At 43.8% G+C, this 24,721-nt stretch overlaps 1 protein-coding gene across 2 annotated transcripts in view; it reads right to left on the bottom strand.

Moving 5' to 3' along the window:
- Nucleotides 1–1,249: 1,249 nt before the first annotated feature.
- The window catches only part of SEC14L1 (SEC14 like lipid binding 1), a 41,856-nt gene continuing 18,384 nt past the window's right edge, over nt 1,250–24,721 (bottom strand). For both annotated transcript variants that reach the window (XM_027654457.1, XM_027654458.1), the window contains exons 3-16: nt 18,740–18,889; nt 18,516–18,647; nt 16,793–16,921; nt 16,301–16,535; nt 15,466–15,575; nt 14,534–14,723; nt 11,157–11,245; nt 10,294–10,364; nt 8,571–8,742; nt 8,120–8,254; nt 6,281–6,415; nt 5,542–5,793; nt 4,346–4,524; nt 1,250–3,832 (exon numbers count right to left, since the gene is read on the bottom strand). In XM_027654457.1, coding sequence (XP_027510258.1) covers nt 3,727–3,832; nt 4,346–4,524; nt 5,542–5,793; nt 6,281–6,415; nt 8,120–8,254; nt 8,571–8,742; nt 10,294–10,364; nt 11,157–11,245; nt 14,534–14,723; nt 15,466–15,575; nt 16,301–16,535; nt 16,793–16,921; nt 18,516–18,647; nt 18,740–18,889 — 2,085 coding nt within the window. In that variant the 3' untranslated portion in view covers nt 1,250–3,726. The remainder of the gene's footprint in view (nt 3,833–4,345; nt 4,525–5,541; nt 5,794–6,280; nt 6,416–8,119; nt 8,255–8,570; nt 8,743–10,293; nt 10,365–11,156; nt 11,246–14,533; nt 14,724–15,465; nt 15,576–16,300; nt 16,536–16,792; nt 16,922–18,515; nt 18,648–18,739; nt 18,890–24,721) is intronic.

Raw genomic sequence — 24,721 nt, 5'->3', positions numbered from 1 at the left:
CAAAGCCACCTCCTTGTAGGACTCCTTGTCAAGGGCTGCTGCACTCAGTAAGGTCCAGCACAGCAGAAAGCTGGTCCAGTATAATTATGTGCTGGCATAAAAATACTGACCACATGTTAAAACTTAAAGTAGGTCAGGCAGCCATCTGGTCTTGCTGACAGACCTCCACAGACCATACTTTAAAAGATTCTTATTTTAGAAACTTCACAGCTTGGGTAAAATTTTGAAGACCGACCATAAACATGTTTCAGCTGCTGCTCTAACTCCAGGGGTTAGAAAAACCACAGCCTGACATTTATTGGCTCCTGTTTTAAAAATAGCTAAAGCTTAGTCTACTTCTGCTAATTAAAAATCCTAATTTCCCAAATGTGATTGTCTCAAACTCCTGCCCAAGGTGTCAGGTGTCCTAAGGCTCACTCACCCCTGGAAATGGAGAGGATCAAAGCCCTGCATGGGCAGCTCTGTTCTTGAGCATTATTCTTGAATGAGAGCAGCATTATTCTTGAATGAGAGAAAATGAGGCAGGTTCATGGCTTGGGTAGCTGTGCCTGCACTGAGAACACCCAGGTTTTCCCAGGATGGAGGGATGCACTCATCCCTTACTCTGCTACAGAGCCCATGGCAGAGCCCCTGGGTAAAGGGTAATGAGCAGGTGGAAGAATTAAAAAAAAAAAATAAAAAAAATTGAATTATTCCACTCCCCATTTCAGGTGTCCAGACACATCTCAACCTGCACAGGGCACATGAGAGACATTTACCTGCACCCCTGCTGCCCCTGCAAGCCCTTTGGCCAAGACACATAACACCCTCCCCAAGGGACACTCTGCAATCAGCTGAGCTGCCCAGGGTGAAGTTCTCTTTCAAACTGTGATAAAAGAGTATAAAATTGTCACATAACTCATAAAAGCAGCCATTTTACTTTTAGGGCTACCTGAAGACTTCTTCAGCAGTGTTTTATTCCTGTTGTATATTCAGAGAGGTCTGAGTGAGGATTTTGTGCTGTGCCAGCCAAGTGCTCAGCAGAAGACATTTCCTTCTAAACCCACATTTCCTGTAGCTTGTGCAGCTCAGGTTTCTGCTCTCCAAAACAAACTGCTTTGCTTGAACTTCTCCCCAGTGGCAGGGCTGAAGAGTCTTCTGCATCCCCCACAACAGCACTGCCCCAGAGCAGATCTTGCAGACCTGAATTCAGCACATAAAATAACCTGGAAGCTTTGCAGTAGATAAATGAAATAAAGAGACTGACCCCTTTTTTCCAAACAGTTCACATTTATTGATAACGATAAAAAAATCTTTTAAAGACTATCTGTATTTTATTACCAAGAATGAGGTATTATGTATACAAAACATTTACAGAATTTGATATGCAGTTCATGAGGAGAGACAGTGAAGTGCAGAAGGACACTGATAACATGAGAAGTGCCAACAGAAGAGTTACTGGTTGAGAGAAGGAAGAAGAGCAGTAATATCACATAAAGAAAGACCAGTGTAGGGGAAATTAATTAGTCAGACTGCAGTGATCAAGTCATATTGCCACAGCACTTTGCTTAGAGGAAGATTAACTATTATTTTATCTTCCCAGCTGTTTGTGCTGTCATGTGCTTTGAGCTCTAAAAGATGTGTTAAGATCAACAGCAGGAAAAACCCAAAGTGCCACTTTTGAGCCAGCTCAAGTGAAAACCAAAACACAGATCTTCAGACTTGAAAAGGGACTGCAACTCAAAAAGGTCTACAAAGCCAGACACCTCTGGACAGATGTGGAGTGTTGAATGAAGCAGATTCTTTACAGTTGTCAGCAAAATCGCCATCTGAGAGAGAGAGAGAGAGAGAGACAGAGACAGAGAGAGAGAGAAAGGGGACCACCTTCAGCCCTTACAGCCTGGTAAGTGGCAGTGGAATGGCTGCTGTGCAGACACTGGGTGGGAGCTGCTTCACACCAAAGCAGTGGCCTGTCTCACACAACTGCCCACTTTGGTAGCCTAAGTAACAGTCTAACCTCCATCTTCAATTTATAAGTCCTTAAAACCCTCCAAAATAAACCAGTTTGGTTCAGTTTAAGGAGACTGGTCGCTCAGCACCTCTAAATCTGCTGCTAAAATACTTTCAGCTCTGCCACATCTCACAGCCAGAACTGGTCTGCAGGAGGTCAGTAACCTGCCTCTCAGGAGCTCTGCAGGCATAAAAAAACTTTATTCTGAGTTCAGAACCAGCTTTCCTCAGGCAGGGGGTCCAGAGCCTCGAGTGAGTTCTGCTTTTTAAGTGCAAGCTCCTCTCTACCACCTACCCCCATCAGTGCTGCTCCCCAGGACAGAGCCTTCCTAGCAGGGGCTGCAGCACAGAAGCTCCTTGTGCCTGGATGGACAATTTAGCTCTAAGAGGGTGAGGAAAGACCAAGCAGGGTCTAACGGTGCAAATCCTGCAGCATTTCAGACCTAAATCTTCTCTGCTCCACTGCCAGGCGTGGTTTGTAGTTGTCTGACAGCCCTTTGCTCAGCACTTCAGCCTTTGGAGCCTTTCACTGTACGTGGAGAGAGGGCTCAAGGTGCAAGAACACCTGAATGGACTTTTAACAAGAGTTCAACCTGGGCCTGGGCAGACAGGGACAAAACCCACAGTGGCAGTGGCAATAGTGAGAACAATCCAGAAAATGCTTAGAGCATCTTCTCCTGTGTCCCCCAGAGGGAAGTGCCCTGTGCTCCCTGCCCACACTAAAGCTTGTGCTGCTCAGAAGTGAAGTGCTCTGTTTCTGACAGGGAAGGACAGGAGGCCCGAGGGAGTGAGAAGTGAACAGGAAGGATGTTAAGCCATACCTCCTTCAGACTGATTCAGGCAGCCAGCTAAAGCTCTGCATAAATTCCTGGTGAGAACAGAATCTCAGTAAAATCAACTCACTTGGAATGCACTAAGGAAGCAGAGTGAAGCTCCATCCAGCACAGAGCTGGGAACAAATCCTCAGAGCAGCTCTGGATCAGCCCAGCGTGGCACAGTGAGGGAGAGCCTGCTCTCTGCCTCTCTCTCTGCAGTGCTTCAAGCACAAATCCAAGGAAAAGAATGAATTGCTTTAACCCATCAAGACCCAGAGCTCAGATTTCCCCAAAAAATGTGCTCATACAAAAGGTATATTTAGTGTTTACAGCCTGGCCACAGCTCTGTGGGCATGCTTTGAAAAAAATGGACTCACAAAGTCAAGTATCCAGCAACTGCTGTTCTTTGTCTCGGACATCAAGAGTGGCAATGGGAGAACAGTTTGCAGCACTGGAAGGTCACGGGGGATTTCTCAGGATGGCAAGGAATGTCCTGACAGGAGAATTGCAGTTGATCTCTAATGCACTACAGAGCATTTTTGGTAGGGTTTTTCTCTTTTTTTTTTTTTTTTTCTTTTAAACATCTACACAGTTAAAAAAAAATATTCTTAACTGATGCACTGGTTGTTTTTCCTTTTCAATAAGAGCCCTTGTGTTCAGAGTTAGGATCTGTGCAAGCACACTTGCAAAAATATTTATGGCTGAGTTAGGAAAAAGGGTTAAAGAGACAAGCTGCTGGATCTAACAAAGACCAAAACCACTAAGTGTAAAATTCAAACAGCTACTTTACTATCTATAAAAGGTTTTTGTGGGGTGGGGTTTTTTTTTTGCACAATTGCCAGTTGAATATGCTGTATTGCAGTCAGCTGCCACGGGCGAGGGTCCAGCCATCACATCCATTTGCTTTTCAGCTGTTGTGGCACTACCTGGAAATCATGGAGCTGGAATGGGACTGGCTAGAGGAGGTGGTGGCAGCACTGAGCTGGGAGAATCCACTGTGGCTTGATTCAAGGCTGGTCATAGATCCCCTGCAATCAAAAAGAAAAGTGCCTCAGAACATGCAAAGATTTTGATTTCTCTGTATCTACATTGCATTTGTTTGCACATTGAATAAAAAGCAAGTAAGAGCTTTGGTGCAAGATACTCAAAAGCTTTTCTGCCTCAACACATAAAATAATGAGGACACTGCAAGCCTTACAAAAACCAGATGCTGTTCAAAGAGACTGGGAAATATTTTCAGTCAAGTTTGTCAACAGGCAGGCAACAGAACTGACTCAATTCCATTCTGAATTGTACCCATTTCTACCTGCCAAGCCCAACAACTCACACAGGGCTTTCAAAGCAGAGCAAAGTGGCCAGTGATGATTACCACAAGATAACTAATTAACCCCTTTTATACATCAGTTGCTCTCAGTGCCAATACTGGTTGATTCCTTTTTTTAAGGCCCTCACAATTTACTTATATTTAAGTGAATTTGACACTGGCTTGATCATCTAAGTATCAAAAAGGTTTGACACTGGTTGACCTTGGCCAGACATACCTGAAATCTTCAGATCCTATCACTTCTGTATAGTACATCACTTTACATTTGTGAGAGGACACCTGTAGAGATGCCAATACATCATCCACACGAGGCAGGTTGGTTGTAGCACAGGCAGGCATGTTGTGGAACTTCCACTGCAGAATATAGAAACCAGGCCACCTGGTCACGTGGGAGCCCTGGAAAAAGACACAGCAAAAATTAGAAAAATTAACTTTGTTAATAAAGATTCAAAAAATTTGAAATTCCTTTTCCAAGCTTGGAAGAAGTGCCCACATGCCCGTTATTCTTCCCCAATGCCAATATTTCAGCTCCTCAGCCAACTGGCTGTGCTGGGTGACTTCCCACAGAACGTGCTCATCAAAGTTGGGACAGAACACCAACAGACAGCTCCTCTGGCTTTTTGAGAGTGTCCAGGGGTTACTGAAAGGACAAAGTTCTGGTTTAAAACAATATCCACTTTTTCCATTTGTCTTCATTAACAGCTGTCCTTCGAGACAGTGAAAAGGGCACTCAAGGCTCCTGCCTCATGGAGAGTGCAGTGCAAGAGGTCACTGCCCATATTTCCAGTTTAACACTTCCAACCAGGTGACTTAAGGAGCTCCTTTTTCACAGGCTGCCCTACTCCTGTTTCAAGTCAAAAGGAACAGCAGTGGCAGAGTGTGACTGTAAATACACTGCACAGAATATCAAACTTGTTAATTAAAAGACAGGTTGAAAATGGCATAAAAAAAGTTTCAGGAACTTTGGCCACAGCCTCACAGTGGCTGTTAGAGGGACAATCACACAGAAGCTCAGTCTTAATTTCCAGACTTCCCTCACTACTGAGGGAAGGCACTATGATATTCTTCAAATACAGACTGTTTGTCTCAGAAAATAATAGTAAGAATTACAGCACAAAGCGTGTTCTGCTGCTTTCTGGATGTGCACTTCATTCTAGGTGGCTTCTCTATGTTCCTTGCTGATCAACCTCAGTCACTGTTGGACTTATGCAACCCCCCCTCCCAGCAGATCCCACGTAAATCCAGTCCCTGCTCCCTGCAGCATCCAGCCTGGAATATGAGCTGAAATGCTGGCCAAGAGCAAGCAGACAGCCTGGGACTGAATCACCAGTCTGTCGTCAGCCACTGTGAATGAGAAGAGGCAGTTTTGGAGCCGGGCTCCATCTGCTCCCACACGAGGATCTGGTGCCTCACCTGCACACTCTCCCCTTCCTTGCAGATCAGGGGAGACTCCACCATGCTGTAGTCACGTCCCAACTGCCAGACTTTGTCTATCAACTGGACGTTGTTCCCACCAGGAGATGTAATGCTGTGGGCTCCCAGAGAGTCCTTCTTGGGGGGCTGTGGGGCCCTCTTGGAATGGAAGATGTTAAAAACGATGTCGCCCTTGCACACGTCAAAGTCCCACGTGATCACAGATGAGGCATCCACGATCTGAATGAGAACCTGCAACAGGAAAAGTCATATTAGACAACAGCTATTTGCTCAATAAAGGCAAACTCCTACCAGAAAAAAAAAAGACAAAGGACAGAGCTTTTTGTTGCGGGGCTTAGTTTCCATTGTTAAAAAGTCAAGGTTTTTTAATAGTTGAAATGAGGCATTGAGATACAAATTCCCCCCTGTTAGGGTGTCTTTATTATAACACACAACTTTAAGAAGCTCTCAAGCAGGTTCTGAGAATATTGTTTGCTTTGCTTAGAAGAAAAGGGCTTTGAACAGAATGAAAACTGGTGATATTCTCAAAACGGCAACAAGACGACGCCAGGAATGGTCACAGACTTCAGCAACTAAAGCATCATTATGCAGCACAACTACAGAAGAACAAGGTGGAAGCACAGCAACTAAATAATTGAGCTCTAAACCATCCTCAGTCCACCAGACAGAGTCCAGAGCAGCAGCTGAGATGAAAGCCAAGGTCAGGCTGCAGCCATACCTCATGTGGAGCTCCTTTGAAGACACTTGCAGACTGGTAGATTGTTTCAGTCCAAAGCTTTATGTCTTCATTTTCCAACTCTTCTGCTGTCCGGTAGAGGGACTTGGGAACCAGCCCACCCTCTGGTACTTCACACTAAAAACAAACAGCCATAAAAATTATCTCCTGTGACCATTCCCTCCCTGTCACGCTCTCTGCCTCCCATTTCAGAAACAAAACCTCACATTCAGCAAGGGTCCGAAGAATGAGATGCAAACAGTGGGAAAGTAATTTTATAGCTTGTACATTATACATACATAAATTCTTTTACAATGACCTGGCTTAGGTGTTTGCAGAACAGGACACCAGAGGAACAGCTCTTATACAAACACAACAGCCAGCAGCAGGGAAAAGGGCTGTGCAAATGCTGCAGTTATCACTCAGACCACCTTACACTGAAGAAAGATGTGAGTCACTTCAGAACCCTGAGGAAAGTGGCAGTAGTGACTCAGACTGAAAAACAGAGCCTACAGAGACCTGAAAGAACTGGGGTAGCTAAATTTAAGGATGGATACTGGGAGATACAGTAAGTTTCTGAGCAGGTGAAAGGACACTGTAGCCAGGAAGGTAACAGTTCTGAAGTTACAAACTGTTGACAGCCCAGTACTGGAAGTGATTACACAACTTCCCTAAGCAACCTTCTTTTTTAAGAAGCCTCTAGCAATAGAGTCAGACAACTATTTGATCAGGAGAAGGTTCCACAGAAGTGTCTGGGGCAGTGGAAGTGTTTGGTAACTGAATTACAACAGAGAACTGAAAGGTTCTCAGGAAAGTCACTTTTGTTCAACTACCCAGAAGCAAAGAAGAACAGAGAGATTCTGCCACTGCCTGTAACTGGCAGGAAGTATTGTAGCAATTTGCTTTCTGGTAACATTCATTTTTGCTTACTTAAGCAGTGGATTTTGCCAGCTTCCAGCTCCAAATTAGATAACACTGAAAGCTACTGCTGCAGCAAAAAGCAGCCCACTGAAGATAAACACGTGCTCTACTCCAACACATCTAAGTGTACTTCATTATCATCTGAGACTGTATTTGAACAGACATAGATGTATTTTCAAGAATGGTACAGAAATTAATCTAGAGAGTGTACAGGGGCTTAAAACACAAGCTTGAGATTCTATTTAAATACAGCTGAGTTCAGACAAAAAAAAATAACTTAAGTGTTACTATGATGGAGGTTCCAGAAAAAAATAATCCACCAGTAAGCCTGTGTTGTCAAAAACATTAAAGGGAAAACAGACCTGACAGTATTATCGAGATGTTACAATGCCAGATTCAACTGATACCCAGAGCCCAGACAGGAAACAGCTATTAAGGCATGTGACAAGGGACTTAGAAATTACAGTATCCTGCAGTAAAACGATTTTTCTGCTTTGCTGGGGGTCAATTCACACCATTGTGTGAGGAGACAGGGATGTTTGTTGAGCCCTGTTAGCAGATGTGCCTCACGTTTCCTTGGGCTCCTTATGGCATCAGCTCTTTTAGGTCACACGGGCTCTTTTGATCAGCTGATGGTGACAGTTCTTGCTCAGAGCTGTGTAACCTTGTCTGCTTGAACTTGTCAGGTAACAGACTGTGGTTTTGAACTGTGCTTGGCTATTTTGATAAGCTATTTGATACTCACTGTAGAGAAGCACTGTACTTCTCTTTTTGAAGTGGATCCACGAAACACCACTAAGCCATCTCCAAACTACACTAGGAATCCCTCTGTGCTTTGAGGTTTCTTTGCTTAGAGGAGTGGAAAAATATTAAAAAACTCCCCAGATAAGCTGCTGTATATGCAGTAGTTTATATTCATACCATGCACTCTCCACCAAGGAAATCAGGGATAATTTCTTTATCGATGTAATCCAACAGTCCCCCAGGACCCTGGTAGTCATTTCCAGCATAAATAAGGAATTTCTTTCTAGTGTTGTCATCAATGAATGGACTAACCTGCAAACAAAGAAAAACAGAATAGATCAGGCTCTCCCATTTTTCTCAAGTCAGTTTTGAAAGAGTCAGTTTGATCACACTGAGTGTTACCATCCTGGTTACACAAAGTTCACACTACAAAGAAGCCAAATTAACCAACTATGTGAGCAAGTTCTGAGGTGGTGTTTTTTAATCCACTGCAGGAATCCTGTAAAAGACATGTTTCCAAATGGCAACATTTCCTGCTCATAAAACCTGATCTGTAAAGTGCTTTTACAAACAACAAGTGTAGCAGTGTATTGAGACAGCTGAGTAATACCTTGAATTACAAACATACCAGTGTCCAAAGAACTGGGAATACTCGAGGTGCTCTTAGGATAAGAAGACGACCCAAAGTCTCAGGATAATTGGCTTCAACCACCTCAATGATTCTCAGCAAGGCCTTGACACCAGGTCTCCATAAATGCCTCATGTTCAAGCCTTCCAGATCTACTAGACAGGTCCAGGAGCTGAATTTGAGAAAGACAAGAAAAAAAAAATAGAAAAATCTCAATAGCATCAAAATTCCCCTTTCTTATGCAAGTGCCCAACACACTGAGATGTGTGGAGCCCACTGCATGTTTTGGTTTCTCCTGTTTCACCTCCTTGCTTTTTGGTACCTGCAGACACCCCAGTTAAAGGTCTGCCTTAAGAGCATGCAATGATCACTTTGCACATCATGCAGATTCCCCCACAGATATTCCAGACTCAGGGTAAAGGTTCATATGAAGCCAAAAAAAAAAAATCCTGTCAACAGCCAGCCCAAACATTGAACCAGTGCTTTTACTGGGAGATCAATTAAGTGGCCACGCTGCTGCCACGAGGCAATTTGACATCCACAGGGCAGATTTCCTGCTAACACGCTGCAGTAATGGTGCCAATATATGTCACAGCTAATTCTGTTGTCAGATCCCAGGGAGAGAAGCTTCTTCTAGGGGGAGAGATATGTTCTTAATACTAATACTGAGCATCAGCACATGTTTCAGTTACTTTCCAAGTTCAGGTCTCGCCCTGGGCAGGAATTCAAGATTTACAGCTGTGCTGCACCAGCCAGCAGCCATTACATTATGCATAAGGTTTCTATGAAACACCAAACCCTTCTTTGTTTCACTTTAAATGTTTAATATGCAGCCCTTTAGGATTATGGCTACAAATGAACATCCAGTAGGCAGCACAATTTCAGTTACACATGAAACCTATCCCGGGGACGTGACCTCCCACTGACACCCAGGACAGCAAGTTCTGTACCAGGGAAAAGATAAGCAGACACACCACACATCCCTGGACCTTACAGATTAAGGGAAGGAGGTAGAAATTGAAGAGAGGCCAAGAAACATGAGATCTTTTCAGGGATGGTCCTGCATTCGTTCCACACCCATAAATCCACTTTGCAGTTGACAATTTCATAAGTGACCCTACAATGACTGAGGGATGGGACAGCAAACCATTTGTGACGGAATTTCACCCGAAGTCGTGACAGTACCTGGAAAACTAGACCCCAGGTTTCAGAGGAGCCTCGTGACCTCACCTTAGATCGAAAGCTGAGAAGCCACTTACAAAAAATGGAGAGTGCAAACAAGAACTGAGTGTAACAAGCCTTGGTATGGACCATGGATGAAGAAGTGACATGAAAGCAACACGTGAAATCCATGGTATTATCATGGTCTTACTTTTTGTCAGCCTGTACCAATGCCTGTCTATAAAATCCCCCCAAAACAGAAATGGGAGTTAGGCTGCACTGCTTTGCAGAGATCCAACAGCAGAAGAGAGAAGCACAGCAGCCCCAAGTAGAATCATCAGGAGTATGAGACTGAGGCTGCTGGGGCAGATGTGCTTCCCTCAGGCTGCCCCAGGCACACTCCCTCTGTCACTAACTGGGGAGGCTTCACTAAACTGTACCTGTGCTTGTTCCTGCACGTGAGACACAGCCCACCCTTCACTTGTTCCACTGCCCAGCATTCCCCACAGGCACACCATGAAAGCAGGTAATTCCCAAAGAGCAGATCCACCTGTTATTTTACCTTATTGGCCTGCCAAATACTTTTGTATTCTCCTCACATCGCCTCAGTCCTTCTTCATTTATTGAAAGAACCTGTACAAGAAAGTGTGTGGTTTAGAGAAGAGTCTCAAACTCAGTAGGCGGGATAAAGCAAAATATGTTTATATCCAAAGACTAATTAAAACTACAAGATCAAACCAGCATAAACTTTTTTTTCCCCACAAAGAGTGAACTAGAAATCTCTACCATTACCCCTAGTTACTCAGAAATTAAAGCTCCTTTTTGAAATCACAAAAAGTAAACCCTGAAACAGAACTAGGGCAAACAAAATTTACTGTCTGCCTGGAAATGCCACTGGAAGAGAAACATGAAAATCCAGTCCCTGCTTCTAACAGTTGCTATGGTTGTGACTGTCATTATTAGGAGTCAAAGTTAGTGCAAGCCTGGAATTCTGCCAGCTTTCTGCCTGGAAACTGAGCCGACCCACAATAACAGAGTCTGAGCGATGCCTTTAGGAAAGGCAGAATACAGGCAAGCACTTTTTCTTAAAATTATTCTTCTCCTTGGAGTACAGGCTTGACAAAATCTGTGGCGTTTTCTCTTCTGTGCAAATGCAGAGTCAAGCTTGAAGCCCTGCACGAGTGCGGAAGAATCAGTGAAAATGCCAACCCACAACTCCAGGAGCTGCCAAGACTACGCCTTTCAGTTTGCAGTTGGGAAGAAGGCAGAAGGAACAGCTACCAGGAGCTTTCAGATGTGTTCAAACCAAAAACAGACAGCCAGAGAGCACATCAAAATACCCAGAGCGATGAATGCTCCGGCAGAGGAAATTCCTAAATGAAAATATCACCCCATTAGCAACTTGCAGGGTCCAGAAATACTCACGTATCGAAGCAGGGCCTCTTCCCCCAGAGCTCTCACTAAACCTTTGGTGTCCATCTGTCCCAACCTCAGCACGTACAGCGGGCGACCGTCTGCACAGAGAGACCAAACCACCACAGTGACCCTCACCTTGCAGCAACAGACAGTTTGAGCGAGCTAGTTTTATGCTAAAACTTCAAACAGAAACAAATCACAACCAGTTAAAACTCCCCTGCAAGAGGAATAACCCAGAGCAGGCGGCAACATAAACTGGACCCTGTGCAGCTTCACCAACAGATTATCTGTAAATGAGCTGCAACACTCGAATCGGGAGGTTAAAGGTTTTCTGATGCAAAAGTCTGCAAAGACATCCTGATGCAAAAATAGCTCCTTCAAGGACTTCAAGTGACTTGGTCTACACAATTAACGACACAGGACTGTTATCAGCTTCCAGGACACACTAATGAACTCAAGTGTTTCCTGTTAACTGCGGAGCTGCAGTGGAGGCTGTAAGGCCTCTATCACACATGATGCAATACTGCTCTGGATAGAACTGCAACCCTTCTAGAAAAGTAGCTATGCTGAGTTCTGGGAATTAATGAAATGAAGTGTTAACCCAGAGCTTTGCCTTCTGCAGTGTTTGCTGGAGCCACACTCCGAGCTCTGTCACTCTGCGGAACTGGCACACAGCCTGGCTTATGCAGGTTAAGCCTGGTGAGAACAGACTCTGCTCCTGAGATCAGCTCAGCTGGACCCTCTGCATTAGAGTTCTGCCTTTCCACAGTCATCTGGCTGCACACTTGGGCAGCCTAGCACTGGCAGGATGCTAAGGCATTAAGCTAAATAACTGTGTTGGCTGAATTTGAGAATCGAAGCTTGCATTTCTGGCACTTCCTAATAGGAGATAGTTGTCCAAAACAGGTCCCAGCCTCCTCTCAAACCTGTGATGCACTTTTTAAGCTTTGCTTCATCTATTCTAACACACAGGCTAAATAATCAGCAACTTATAAAAGTGAATATGTTAAAACACAAAGAAGAAAAAAAGAAAGCTTTCTACACGAAAGTCTCCCTCAAGTCCTGTTGTCTGTGCAACAGACTGCAAGAGGGGTAACAAATTATCATCAAGTCTTCTGGGACACAAGGAAAGAAACTGTAGAGACACACTATTAAAAAAACCCAACAACCAACCAAAACTGCAGAGTCAAGGCAAGTTATTAATTTGGCAAAGACAGCACCCCCACGCAAGTTCCTTCGTCCCCTCCCCTCCTCCCCCTCCCCTCCCTCCCACACCCTCTCCCCCCAAACCCCCCTCCTCCCTCTCCCTCCTACCCCCTCCTCCCTCCCTCCTCAACCCGCTCGTCCCCTGCGCCCCCTCCCTGCCCCACAGGGGCAGCCCGAACCCCCCAGCCCTCCTTCCTGCCCCTCCGTCCTCCGCCCCCCCTGTGTTTTATCAGGTGGATTAAAAGAAAATGTTATTTTAACATCAGCACACACTTATCTTGGAATGAACTGTTTCGCTCTGGAAACACTAAACAAAAACTGCTATTAAGCTTCATAGCAGGTCTCCCTCTCTCCCTCCCTCATGGATAGACATGCACATCCAAACCCAAACTAACAGCTCAGTAACCCTGGTCCACCCAAATGACACATGAAGGAGAGTCTCAGCTGACAGTGCTGTATTATTACTGTGCATTTTATACTCCATTAGAGCTTTGTGATTTTAAAAAGACATTAGATTGAAGCATTCCTGTCAAAATAAAAGCCACTCAGATGTACAGAAAACTGTGCTAATTGCAAGCCAAAATAATAACGTTTTTTCTTCAGCTCTGATAGCTCATTCCAGACAACGTGCTTCACAATCACTCTGCTTTTGCTTTAGCACTGAAAGCCAAAAGCACTCAGCCAGCTTAAGTTTGGCACATTTAGTATATGTAGGAGAAAAGGAGCAGTACTAGAAAAGGGGGTTTAAAAAAAGAACCTACCACTGTAAAATTTTAAATTACAGAGAATTGCTCAGTTCTGAAACTGTGTTTCCATTATTGACAAAGCCATGCTCTTCTTGTGGGCATGCTGCAGGAGAGATCAAAGGCGCTGGAGGGGAAGGGAGGGGGCATGAAGTTCACCACAAGACTGAAGAACTTCTCAGAAGAACATTAAACAACCTTTTGATGCATTCTGTACCTTCCTGCTCACTGGCAGGACCCAGTTTATGTGCTATTGACAGAGGGAGTCTTTGCAAAGTAAGGACAAGGAACTGGGTGAAAGGGAGGACTTATTCACAGGGGTTTTTTTTTCCCTACAATCTTTACAAGCACATTCTCATTTTCCACTTTCTCAGTCTGAGGTCTGTCAAACCCAAAGCAGCAGGGAAGAGCCAGGCTCTGATTAAACTTTTGCTGTGTCCTCCCTGTCTCCTGGCCACTACAGCTGGCAGCAATCCTGTCCTGTGTCATACACTGCCTGTAACAGGAAGAGCCAAGCAGAAACAATGGTGCCTAGTGGGAAAAGACTCAATCAGAACACAGATCGCTCACAGTGAGAGATCATTTCCTTATCTGAAGAGCCCAGCTTGCCTCAAGCCACAAATTCCAGCATGTTTCATTCCTATGTATGTATTAGCAACCAGATCAGTGCACACGATAAAGCAGAGGGACAGGGAGTGTGTCAGGCACAGTCGTCTGTGCTGCAAAGATCTGGCCCTGGCTCACCATGCAAAGGGAATTCAGCCAAAGCTCCTTCTCTTCTTAAATAAACCTGCTCTATTTGATGTTTTTGCAACATTCCACTTCTCATCATTAAGCTGACTGTAATGCCAAATAAATAATCATTTATGCCATCAGCAGACTTAAACGACATCAGAAATAAATTGATTACAAAGATGCACTTATTTGCAAACATCTTTTAATCACTGAAAGAGCACACTCAGCATTTGCCTAACACCCTTTTAAGCATCTCAGAGTACTACAGAAGCACAATTAATCGCTTTTTTTAAGCTCCTGGCAAAGCAGACTTAAACATGTGGGTATTAGTCAGAAAGCCTCTGATCTTGGAGTCTGCCTCCAGCAGCTCCTGGGAGCTGGCAAAGTCACTGCAACAGGTTGCCCAGAGAAGCTGTGGCTGTGGATGAACATTTCCATCCCTGGAAGTGTTCAAGGCCAGGGATGTTGGACAGGGCTCTGAGCAATCTCTGGTCTAGTGGAAGTTGCCCCTGCACATGGCAGAGGGATGGAACAAGATTATTTTAAGGTCCCTTCCAACCCTTCTGTGATTCTATGAATTCAAGTGTCTTTATTACATAACAACTGAGAAGTTCTAACCACCTTCCCAGTCCCCTCTAGTTAACCAGAGGGACAACTATCACCTTTGATTCAGAACACAGAAAGGCTGTGCAATATCCATACCTTTGTCATGGTGATGCCAGCCTCCTGCATAGTAATCCTGGAGTACTTGTGGAGGGTTCCAGGTGTCCAGAATATAGTCCACCTGGTGCTGCTTACGCCACGTCAGCGACTGGCAAAGGATCTCTCTTGCTTTATCAATGTTGAAGTCCCGGGCACGCAGGAATCTTAAAATGTGCTCATCCTTTGGGATCTGTCCACAAAACCAAACCCAGTTTTGTACTCGAGGTTTGAAACAAGAACAAGAAAAACAAACAACAGAAGCTGAAAAACGTGCAGCCCTGCACCAATGCAGGAGGAGGGTGTGTAACGCTGGAAGCTGCTCAAGGAAATCAGCCTTTGTTTGAAACAGTCACGAGCCCTGTCAGGGACTGCAGGTACCTTCATAAAGGAGATAAAAATTTCATGAACTCTAATGTAATCATTTCCACCTGTATGACCATACCAAGTCAGTCCAATTTAAATAAATCAGGACAAAACACAGACTGTATTTCATTGTTAAGTAAGAGGAAGCTGAGACACACATGCAAATCACAAGCTACTGGAAAAAACCCAGCTTTGCTATCAGTGATTTAACTGGCCCCACTGCTTCCCTTTCAGTATTTGAGACTGTGATGTTTGGCCAAAGCAAACAAATGCAAAAATAAGGTTATTGTAGAAACCAGGAAGACTTAAAAAACTGCTGATATTGCCCTGTGACAGTTTAGCTGACACTCTGAGAGGCTTTCACGCTGATTATTTAAGCCCCTCAGCCAGCAAAGTCAGCTGGACAGTCACAACAAACTCCTTCTGCAGTCACTGTTTTAATTCAGGTTTTGATCATGGGAGGCCACTTAACAGGCACAGTCAGGTACTGGGGGGTGGGGGTGGGTGTGGCAGGTTGTTTCATCAGGCCCACTTTGTACATCACAGGCTCTGAGCCACCAGTCACTTACTTTGCCTTTGTGCGTCTCCTGCAGCCACTGCCTCAGCCGGATGAGGCAGCTCTCCTGCATCGGGGTCAGGTCCCCCAGGTACCTCTTGATGTAGTCTGCATCTAGTTTGTCTAAAGAGAGATGTGCAGGGGATTAGAGTGGCCCTGGGCTGACCCAGGCAAAGCACCAAGTGATCTGCTGTGCTGCTCTCTCAGGCACAGAAGCGGCCGCTGCGTTCTGCGCGGTCAGAATTGAATAAAGGCTCTTCGAATCAATGCAAAGATGAGCAAGGCAGCACACACAGTCATCTTAATCAAGAAGATGAATTCTCCTTCTGCAAGCTAAGGAGGGGAGCAAAAGGAGACATTTTCAAAAGCATTTTGCCAGTATATTCAGACTCATCAATCCAGAGCACCACAGGGATTGCTGCTTACAGAAATACTCAGTGAAGCTTTGATCTCCCAGTGCAAGAATTTTCCCAAATTCCCTTATTAACAGGGGGAAGGCAGACACAGCAGAAGACCGTGTCCAGGGAAGCTTCAGCTGTTTCCTACTCATTATTCCTACACTTATACCCATCCCTGAATTTCAGGGCAAGAAGCAGACTGTTCATTTGCAACCTAATGAGCAGTGAAGAGTTTTTCTGCTCATACCTGATCTCCATTTACTAGATCAGTTCGTAACAGCTCCCTGAGCTATCCCACATGTCACTGCTTGGCAAGCCTGCACTTAAACATTGCATGCCACCAAACAAAGAGCCAACATGGAGCTTTTCCAGCTACTCATGAGAAGCTGCACAGTGCTGAGAGGCTCTACAGTACCAAGAACCCCAGTTAAACACCTCAGACCACCATACCATCTGGTGTTCCTGCAGTGGGCTCCGAGGGGCTGCTGGAGGTGTTGAGGATCTCCTTGTTGTTCAAGCCCTCCTTTGTGGCAGACTCTGGTATATTAATAGCAGGTGAAACTGGTCTCCTTGTGTGGGATGTGCTGCTCTCTGATTTACATGTGACAGGAGGAGTCCAGCGAGGAACAAAAGTTATTCCTTCTTCCTCCAGCTGCTTCAGGTAGTATTCTATTATTTCTTTTCCCTTCAAAAAAGAAAATTTACTTCAGCTACTAAAAAAAACACCCATCTAAGACACAGAAAGGGTTGGGCTGAACACATATAAAGTGGCCAGATCTCTGTAAAGATTCCACTTGAAACACAGCCCTACACAGACACACTGCCCCAGGCTAAAGAGGAAGCAGCCCAGCTTTCTGAGCAGAGCAGGCTGTTACTTAGCAGCAGCCTCATTGTCTTTTGGTAACTTGGAGCCAGGCACCTCCTTCCCAACTGCAGACTCACCTTTTTAATATTGCTGGTGTATTGCTTCATGGCAATCTTTTCCACTGTGCTTTCAAAACCAAAAAAAGATTTGATATCCAGACTTGCTGACTGTTCAAAACAGGTCCAGTCTTCATTGTCAGGATGGACCTGCAAGTTAAAAGATCATGCAGCTCAGTTACCCATTTAGGGGTTTTTTTCCTCTTCACACTATTTGAAATATTTCTTGTTTTATAGGTTCACACAGTCAAAAAACATTCAAGAGGAATCTGCAGTGTCTTCCTTCCCTTGCAAAACACGACTGGGAAGAGGCAACACTAAAGGACAAAAATCTGAGGAGCCCTCCTGTGGGACACGCCATTACTTAGAGCTGGACTTGATCTTAAAGGTTTTTTCCAACCTAAATTCTATGATTGGTGCTGATATTTTTAAGAAAAGCTGTTTTCTAAACTCTCTTCAGCTAAAACAGACTTGTTTAAGCCATTTCAGGGCTGGGCTCTGAACTTGTCCTTACACAAATGCTGGATTTCTGAGCATGCAACTGTCCTGATGCCTTAGGGTTCCCTTCCCCCTCAAAACATGCTAAAATTGACTTGGAACACTATCAGCACTTTATAAGGAGACAACTACAGAAAAAAAATACCTTCCCTTCTTTTGCTTCTTCTGCTTTAGGGAACAGGAGGTTCAAGAATAGCCTGTACAGACTAACTAAGTACAAATAATAATAACATCATGTAAGAATCTTCCTGTATTTTCATAAATTCAATTATCAATTACCTTTAATAAGAATGAACTTTTAGAAACAATTTATTCTTCCATTAAAAATCTGGTTTTGTATTTACCTAGTAATTTCTTAATTGAGTAGATCCAGGGCAAGAAATGTTGTGTTTTGTACATATTTACCACATGCACTTTTCTGTACAGCATTTCCCCTGTTTAAACAGAGCTTTCACAGCAAAACTGCAGGGGAAAAGTATTTTTAAACTTGCCTTGGAAATAATGGCAGAAATAAAAGTAAAAAAATATCAGATAATAGCGTCAAGTGGGTTTGACATCCAGTTATCTTTTAACCACAGGTCTGTACACAACAGAAAATGTTATGACCTGTACATAAAAGGAATGCTATAATAGAGATAAATTAGTTACATTTGTTAGCTTTGATCTGACCTTTAACAGCAATTTGAAGTTCTATTGCTATAGCATGTGCTTTAAGTGCCTATGGGCATAGGCTAAGCCATTCAGAAATAAAGCATGACCAGAGCAGAGCAATAGGCATGCCACCAGACTCCTCTGGATCAGAAAACATCTGCACTAAAGACCAAGAACAACGAAAAAAAATAGGTTAAAACATAACTGACTCGATGAACTTCTGCCTGAGCTGAGCAGAAGGCAAACAAGCTCTGCTGAACTTTCCTTTGACAGTTCTGTCAGGGTGTCATCAGCCTCACCAAGTCCCACACTGCTGCTACAGACCACAGATTTGCCTAAACAGAGCTGTCAAACACAGCAAATTGTGTTGTGTTCTGCTCTCTGAGAAGATGCTCAAGCAAGAGGGTGCCAAACGTGTCTCAGTTCTTCGAGCGAGTGTGTCACATTTAACTCTGACAACAATTATCACTCATGGCAGCGTGTTGGTTATTTTTTCTTGCGAGGCAAAAGCCAAGAACAACCCAACTTCTGTTTGTGTGAGTCCTGAAATCTAATCTAGCTCCATCTGTGGCACCACCAAGAGCCTGTTACTCACTGTGTAAGAGCAGTGCTCGTTAATGATGACTCTGTTAGAGAAGGTTTCATTGTAGGCTTCTATATGCAAAGTCCTCTCTCGTCTGTTCAAAGAGTTCTTCTGGACAAAGTAGACATAATCCACTCCTGCAATCTGAGGAAGAGAAGGTAAATTGTGTTAAGATACAACATGCATGTGAAAGGATTCATCCAGAAGTATAAAATGGGCACTGAAAAGCTCATCACCTTTTTCAGGAGCCGCGGCGCATCGATGTCCAGCTTACAGCGCCGCTCAATCACATGGATGGCTTCATCCTCACTCTTGTACTCATTTACAGTGTCACTGGCTACAAACATAGGGATCAGAGGACACGTAGGAAACCTTCTCTCATATGCCTACACAGATGGAAAGAGAAGAAAGCAAACGACCATCACACTGAATCCCCGAGGTGCGCACAGAATTCCTTCACTGATGTCACCAGCATTTGGAGGCTCAATGTCCTTCAGAGCGTCCGTGGAAGGGGCTGAGCTTTACTGAGTCCACATTCCAGCTGAGAGCCACAGTGTATTCCAAGAAACACATTTATTAATACACTCCTTTCCAGTAAAACGATTTTTAAAACACACAAAATACCTCATTTCTCCCCTCCCTCTGAAAAAGGCAGTTGTTCATTTTGTGCAGCGACAACCCTCTTGTCAGCAGTAACAGGAAAATAAGACCCTCTAGTTCTAAAATACCACAGCACAAAACAATTATGTGTAGGATTAAAAAAAAACCCCCACATGCTAATTACCGGTGTTTCACCAAGCTGTCCAGAGGGATTTTCTTACAGCTCCCAAAGGTCTCATAAAAACATTTCAAAAGCTATTTCTTAAGCTAATAGAGCTCTCAAGCTCCCTGTGCAGAGTGTTCATAATGATTTCACTGCAGTTTATCAGCTCACAGCTTTGTCCAACAACAGTCAGTCAGTCTTTGCAATACAATGAGGCCCTTTCACACTTCTGAAAATGTAAAGTTTTTGCAATAACACAGAGCTAGCAACAGCTTTGATTCTGGCGAAAGAATAAAGTCACTTGAATAAGTTATCTCCTAAATACTTGACACACAGAGAAAATGGCATTAAATCAGACACACTCAGACAGGATAGTAAAGAATCTGGGATCAGTAAAACAGGTAAGAGGAAAATGGGTGATATCCCCATTAATAAACTCGTCGAATTTTAGTTTTAGAACCACTGTGGCTATATAAAACAACACAACTGTTATTTTTTTCCTTTTCTTTCATAGTCACTGCAATAGCTCTGCTTCTCTTTGGCTTTTTTTTCTTAAGTAACTAATTCTTTAGCCTGCTTTCCACATCCCAAATTACTTCAGTTTTGCTGTTATCAGAACCTCACTGGCTTTGGTGAAAAGGATTTTGCAAGGTGTCCCAACGCAGAAGAAAGATTAAATAAAGTAAACCTCAGGGAACATCACGAAACAACTCTTTAAAAGAGCTAAAATATCCACCCTGTCCTTACAGATGATTTTAACTGCTCTGAATACAGCTGGGCTGCAGCACCAACAGGGAGAGGGCGTGGAACAAAATAAGCAGCAGCTGCACAAAGTATGCAATGGTGGGCCTGGAGGAGAAAAGGTCTCTTAATTCTCCCTTTAGAACAATTAAAATACTTCAGTTTATTACCAGTGTTCAAACCCAGTTTGAAGGCAGTGTTACTATGGTGACAGCGGGGCAAGGCACTAAAACAGTGCCGGCTTTTTTCCCTCGTGCATATTTTTAATCCATTTTTGCAGCATGACCGTCCCGAGTTCATAAAGCTCCTCTGTAAGGCCCCAGAAGCACAACCAGGGCAGGGGGACACATGGTCCCTTCTTCAAGAGTTCATCTGTGCACAGCTGGTTTTGTTCAAATGAAGAACAGCAATAATTTCTGGGCTCTGGGGTGTCTGCACAATAGAAGTGACAGAGCATTAGAACACAAGAGCCAGCAGTGGGGAAAAAAAGTCTTTCACAGCTCCAGCACAAAGGGAGGATGGCTCCTATTAACATGGTATAAGAAGTTTCTTCCTTCTTTGGTCCTATTAGTATGGCAAAGAAATTTCTGATTTCTTTTATAAGGCTCTTGTTCTGGACAGAAGGCTGTACATTTTAGTACCTCAGCCCTCTCACTGAACAAGTCTCATCATTCTTTCTAAATTAATCCCTATTTTCACTGCAACGACTGCAGTTAAATGCTGTCCTAAGTCAGAAAAAGAAAAGATTTCCAGAAGAAACAAAACTGAGAAGTATTTCTAGTTTTCAGACTGCTTCATTTAATACTTTAATATTTGAGGACCTCAAGTTACAACCATTTTTTTATAGACAGAAGAGCAGGGGCAGTACATATCTAATATTTTTCTCACTGTTTTCAAAGTATTTTCTACATTTGGATGACAGTGATTTTTTCCCATCTGAACAGCCTCCTCTATGCCAAGCCTTTTTGCAAGTCTCCTTCATTGCACATATTGATGTTTTTCCCACCTTAGTTCTCAAAACACTTCCCATTTGCCCTGTGAACACTTGCAAATCAGAACATTACCTGCTCCTGAGCGTCTACTGAACTGTGAACAAAGAAATGCCCAAAGAAGAATTTGTTGTTCTGAATGGGAAGACTGAACTGAATGTGTTCAATTTGGAAGAGAACAAAATAATTATCTGCCAAAAGCTGGCAAGCTGAACGCTTACAGCAAACTACTTGAAGGTTCCAAAGAGATTAACAGCGACACAGGATTCTTCCTCCCTAAAGAACATGCACACAGAGTATTGAAAGCTGTTCACAGTCAATTTTACTGAGCTCTTAAATTAGTCCCATTTTTTTTTTTTATGTACCATTGCCAATATGTTCTTGTAATGCATCATTTCTCAGAATAATTCAGGGTTTGAATAAAAAGTGATTAAAGTGAACCACGGCCACATCAAAATATTCCATCTGATTCAAGCATAGTTGTGTCTTCCACGTGTGTCAGACAGTGCTGAGCGGGCAGGGAAACGCTGCTAAAGACTACAGGACACTGATAGATCCTCCTTCACCACGGACCAGCACAGCCCAGGAAAAAAAGCTGTAATTTGGGGTACAACACAGCAAGAGCCACGTGAGTCAGGGCAGCACATGCATGGCCAAGACTGCAGCTATTAAAAGAGCACGAGAAGATTAAAGGAAGTTCAAACGCTGCTTTTATTTTCTAACAGAACTGAAGGGATTTCGCTGCGTTGCTGAAGTGTTTGGAACCAGAAGTTTTGCCTCAAATGCAGCTTTGCAGACAGGAAATAACTGAACTGTGTTATCCAGTGTTCCTCCAGCAGCCTGATAAAGCACAGTATCTTATAAAATGCTGCACACTCCCTGTATGATAGAGTGGTGGTTAAACCAGGTCTCTCTTTACAAATAAAATCATTAGATAGTTCACACCTTTGTCTCAGGACCCCAATTTCGCTCTATAAATACAATCACAAAATGCAATTAGTTCCTCAGAAGCAAAGAAGCTGCAGCAGACCCCGAAGAACTCCATGCAAGAATGAAAATGTAGGACTCAAAGGACTCAATGCACCTAAGAATGGTGTTTGCAAGGACCATTTTCTCCTGTCACATGTGACACATATGGTGTGTGCAGATTCTGATGTGGAGCACAAGTAAAAAGCCCAGATGTGCTCACCCTCAAAACCTCTACAGCTGCTGCTGGGCTCGACATGAGAAGCTGCAACACCTCTTTGGCTGAGACAGAGACACCTGGGTGCAGATCTGTTAAAAGATGGTTTTAAGCCTGCAATTCTGCAGTTCCCCAATAACGTTCTTTTTACAGCGTCCCACCAGCCTCTGGAACATTTGTATACTCTGATATATTCGAAGCTGCATTTGTGCACCAAGAAAAACACAGTCTGGTGAAGCAGCTTGAACTGCAAATTTAACTTTCTTAATGCACGTTAACAGCAAGAGCACTGACAGGCATAATTTCAACCAAAACAGCACTGTAATAAAGCTTCTTTCCAACTGCTTCCCTTAGCAACTCATGCTCGGAGGAGAGTCAAAATAACAGGATTTATTCCACTTTTATCCTTGCTAGTATTTCAGCTGTGTTTAAAGACATGAAAGCATTTCAGAAGTCAGACTATTTTAAACCCATTGCAGTTGTTTTTCGTAGCCAAGGGAATTGTACTTGCTGCTGCTGCCCTTAGATTTTGGAATTCTACTATCAGGAATAACGAGCTCCTTTCAACATAACACCTTTAAAACAGCATCTAGGTATGACCCCAAACCACTCTTCCTGAGGACCAAAGACTTCTGGCTTTTTGCTTCTCAAACCATGCCCAGGGCTAATAAAATACCTTGATAATAGGTACGTGTTCAGCCCTTCAGTGGGAAAAGTCAGTCATTTATGCAAATAAGTTACTCAGCTGCTCTGGCCAGATTAATATATTCCCAGTCTCCTGCCTTCAGGGATAGGGACTGTTCAGTATTTCCATTAGATGACTCAAAACTACCTTCTGTACTGAAAAGAAGAAAAAAAAAAAAATCTTGCAAGCAATCTGATGCTCTGCTGTTCTAGTAGCCGAATCCTCCAAAGAGAAATTGTAACTGAAAATAAGCAGTGAATAAGCAGGAATTTCAGTCACCATTTGAAAAATGAAGCATACTGAGTGCTTTATACACCTTAATTGCACGAATCAAGCTCTTAAGATGCTTCATTTCTTTTTTTGATGTTTTCTGATCAAACTGGCTGGAACAGTGACCTTCCAAGAGCAGCACAACATTCTCCAAGGGCACCTCAAGAGAACCCATGAGCAGATTCATCCTGGCAATCCAGTCTAGTCTGCAGCACTCGATGTGTGCCACATCCCAACTTTAATTCCTGCCTGCAGCACCTGCCTACGTGTGGGCACTAATCCTACACACTTCCAGTACGTGGCACTCCTGAATTATTCATAAAGAAGAAACAAGAAGGGTCGCTCCAGCAGGATGCTGCCCTGGCCCGACAGGCTGCATTCCAACAGCTTGATCATTCCTGCATTCCTGCACTACATCCCTTCCTCCCCCTGCATTAGAGCACTGCAGATCAATAGGAAAAGCACTGGCTCATGGGAGGGCAAGCAAGAGGTTTCAAATCCTTGGCAGCTGCATTTGGAAAGGAACAATTCTGGATTAACTCTCAGGGACCAGCAGACACCTCCTCGTGCCCCAAACACTGCTGTTCAGAGCTCTCTACCTCTCTCCTTATAATCCATCCATACATTTAAAAATCATTATGCTTGTACAAAGCAGTGTGATCTCGCTGCCAGTGTCTGAGGGATGTGAGCTCACAGGGCAGTGATCAGCCCGGGGGTGTGTGTGGAACAAAACAGATGGTTAGAGCGGATATACCTCAAAAAGCTCTAGAAATAGGGGTTTTTTTTGGTAAGGTAACACTCCCAGGCACCAGCAACAGGAACGTGAACCAGACTGCAGCTTGGGAAAGAACAAACATGTTGAATACAGAGGGAGTCAGCTCTCTGGAAAGAAACCCTCCTCTGAAGCCAGTTCTGGGAGGAGGAACAGCCTTCCAAGGACACGTTCGTGGTACCCAGCCAGTCCCAGCAGCACAGTTACACTCTGCTTTCTGCAGTGACCTTTTCCCAGCACTGCAGCTCCACAGCAGCCCTTGCTCAAAGGAGGCTTAAATGGTTTTTCTCTCCACTGCGTTTTCACTTCATTAAATGTTCTCATTTACAAAGAGAGGAGTTATTCTCCTATCCCTGGGAAACAAAGGCTGCTCAGCAGCCACTCAGTTCTAGAACTCTCTCTCTGGAAAAGGCCAAGACTGCTTTAGTTACAGATGAGGTTTGTGGGGACTACAGACAACCCACCAGCACGAGAGATGCAGGGTCAGACCCGTCAGTGAATGGCTGTGTGTCACCTGAAACAAAAAAATTTCCTATATGCACCATTTCTGGTCCTAGATAAATGAGAGGTAGTTTAACCATCCTTACTTTTGATTTCTCTGTAAACCTTGGCCCAGTTTATGCCATCAAGGTATCACTAGTCAGACTTTCAGGGATGATAACCCACTGCACAACTGGTCTGTGTAGAAGTGGACCTTACCTGCAAGAGACCTTCCCTGCTACTTTTTTGACCATATAGAGAATACAATGCCTTATTTTAAAAGGGGGGGGGGGAAGTTTAAGCCTTCCATTGCAATTTCTACTTTTAAAAAGTGT

This window comes from Corapipo altera, unplaced genomic scaffold (assembly GCF_003945725.1).
Source record: "Corapipo altera isolate COAL_440 unplaced genomic scaffold, ASM394572v1 343, whole genome shotgun sequence".
In the NCBI taxonomy this organism is placed as follows: domain Eukaryota; kingdom Metazoa; phylum Chordata; class Aves; order Passeriformes; family Pipridae; genus Corapipo; species Corapipo altera.
This window is presented reverse-complemented; position numbering and strand designations above follow the sequence as displayed.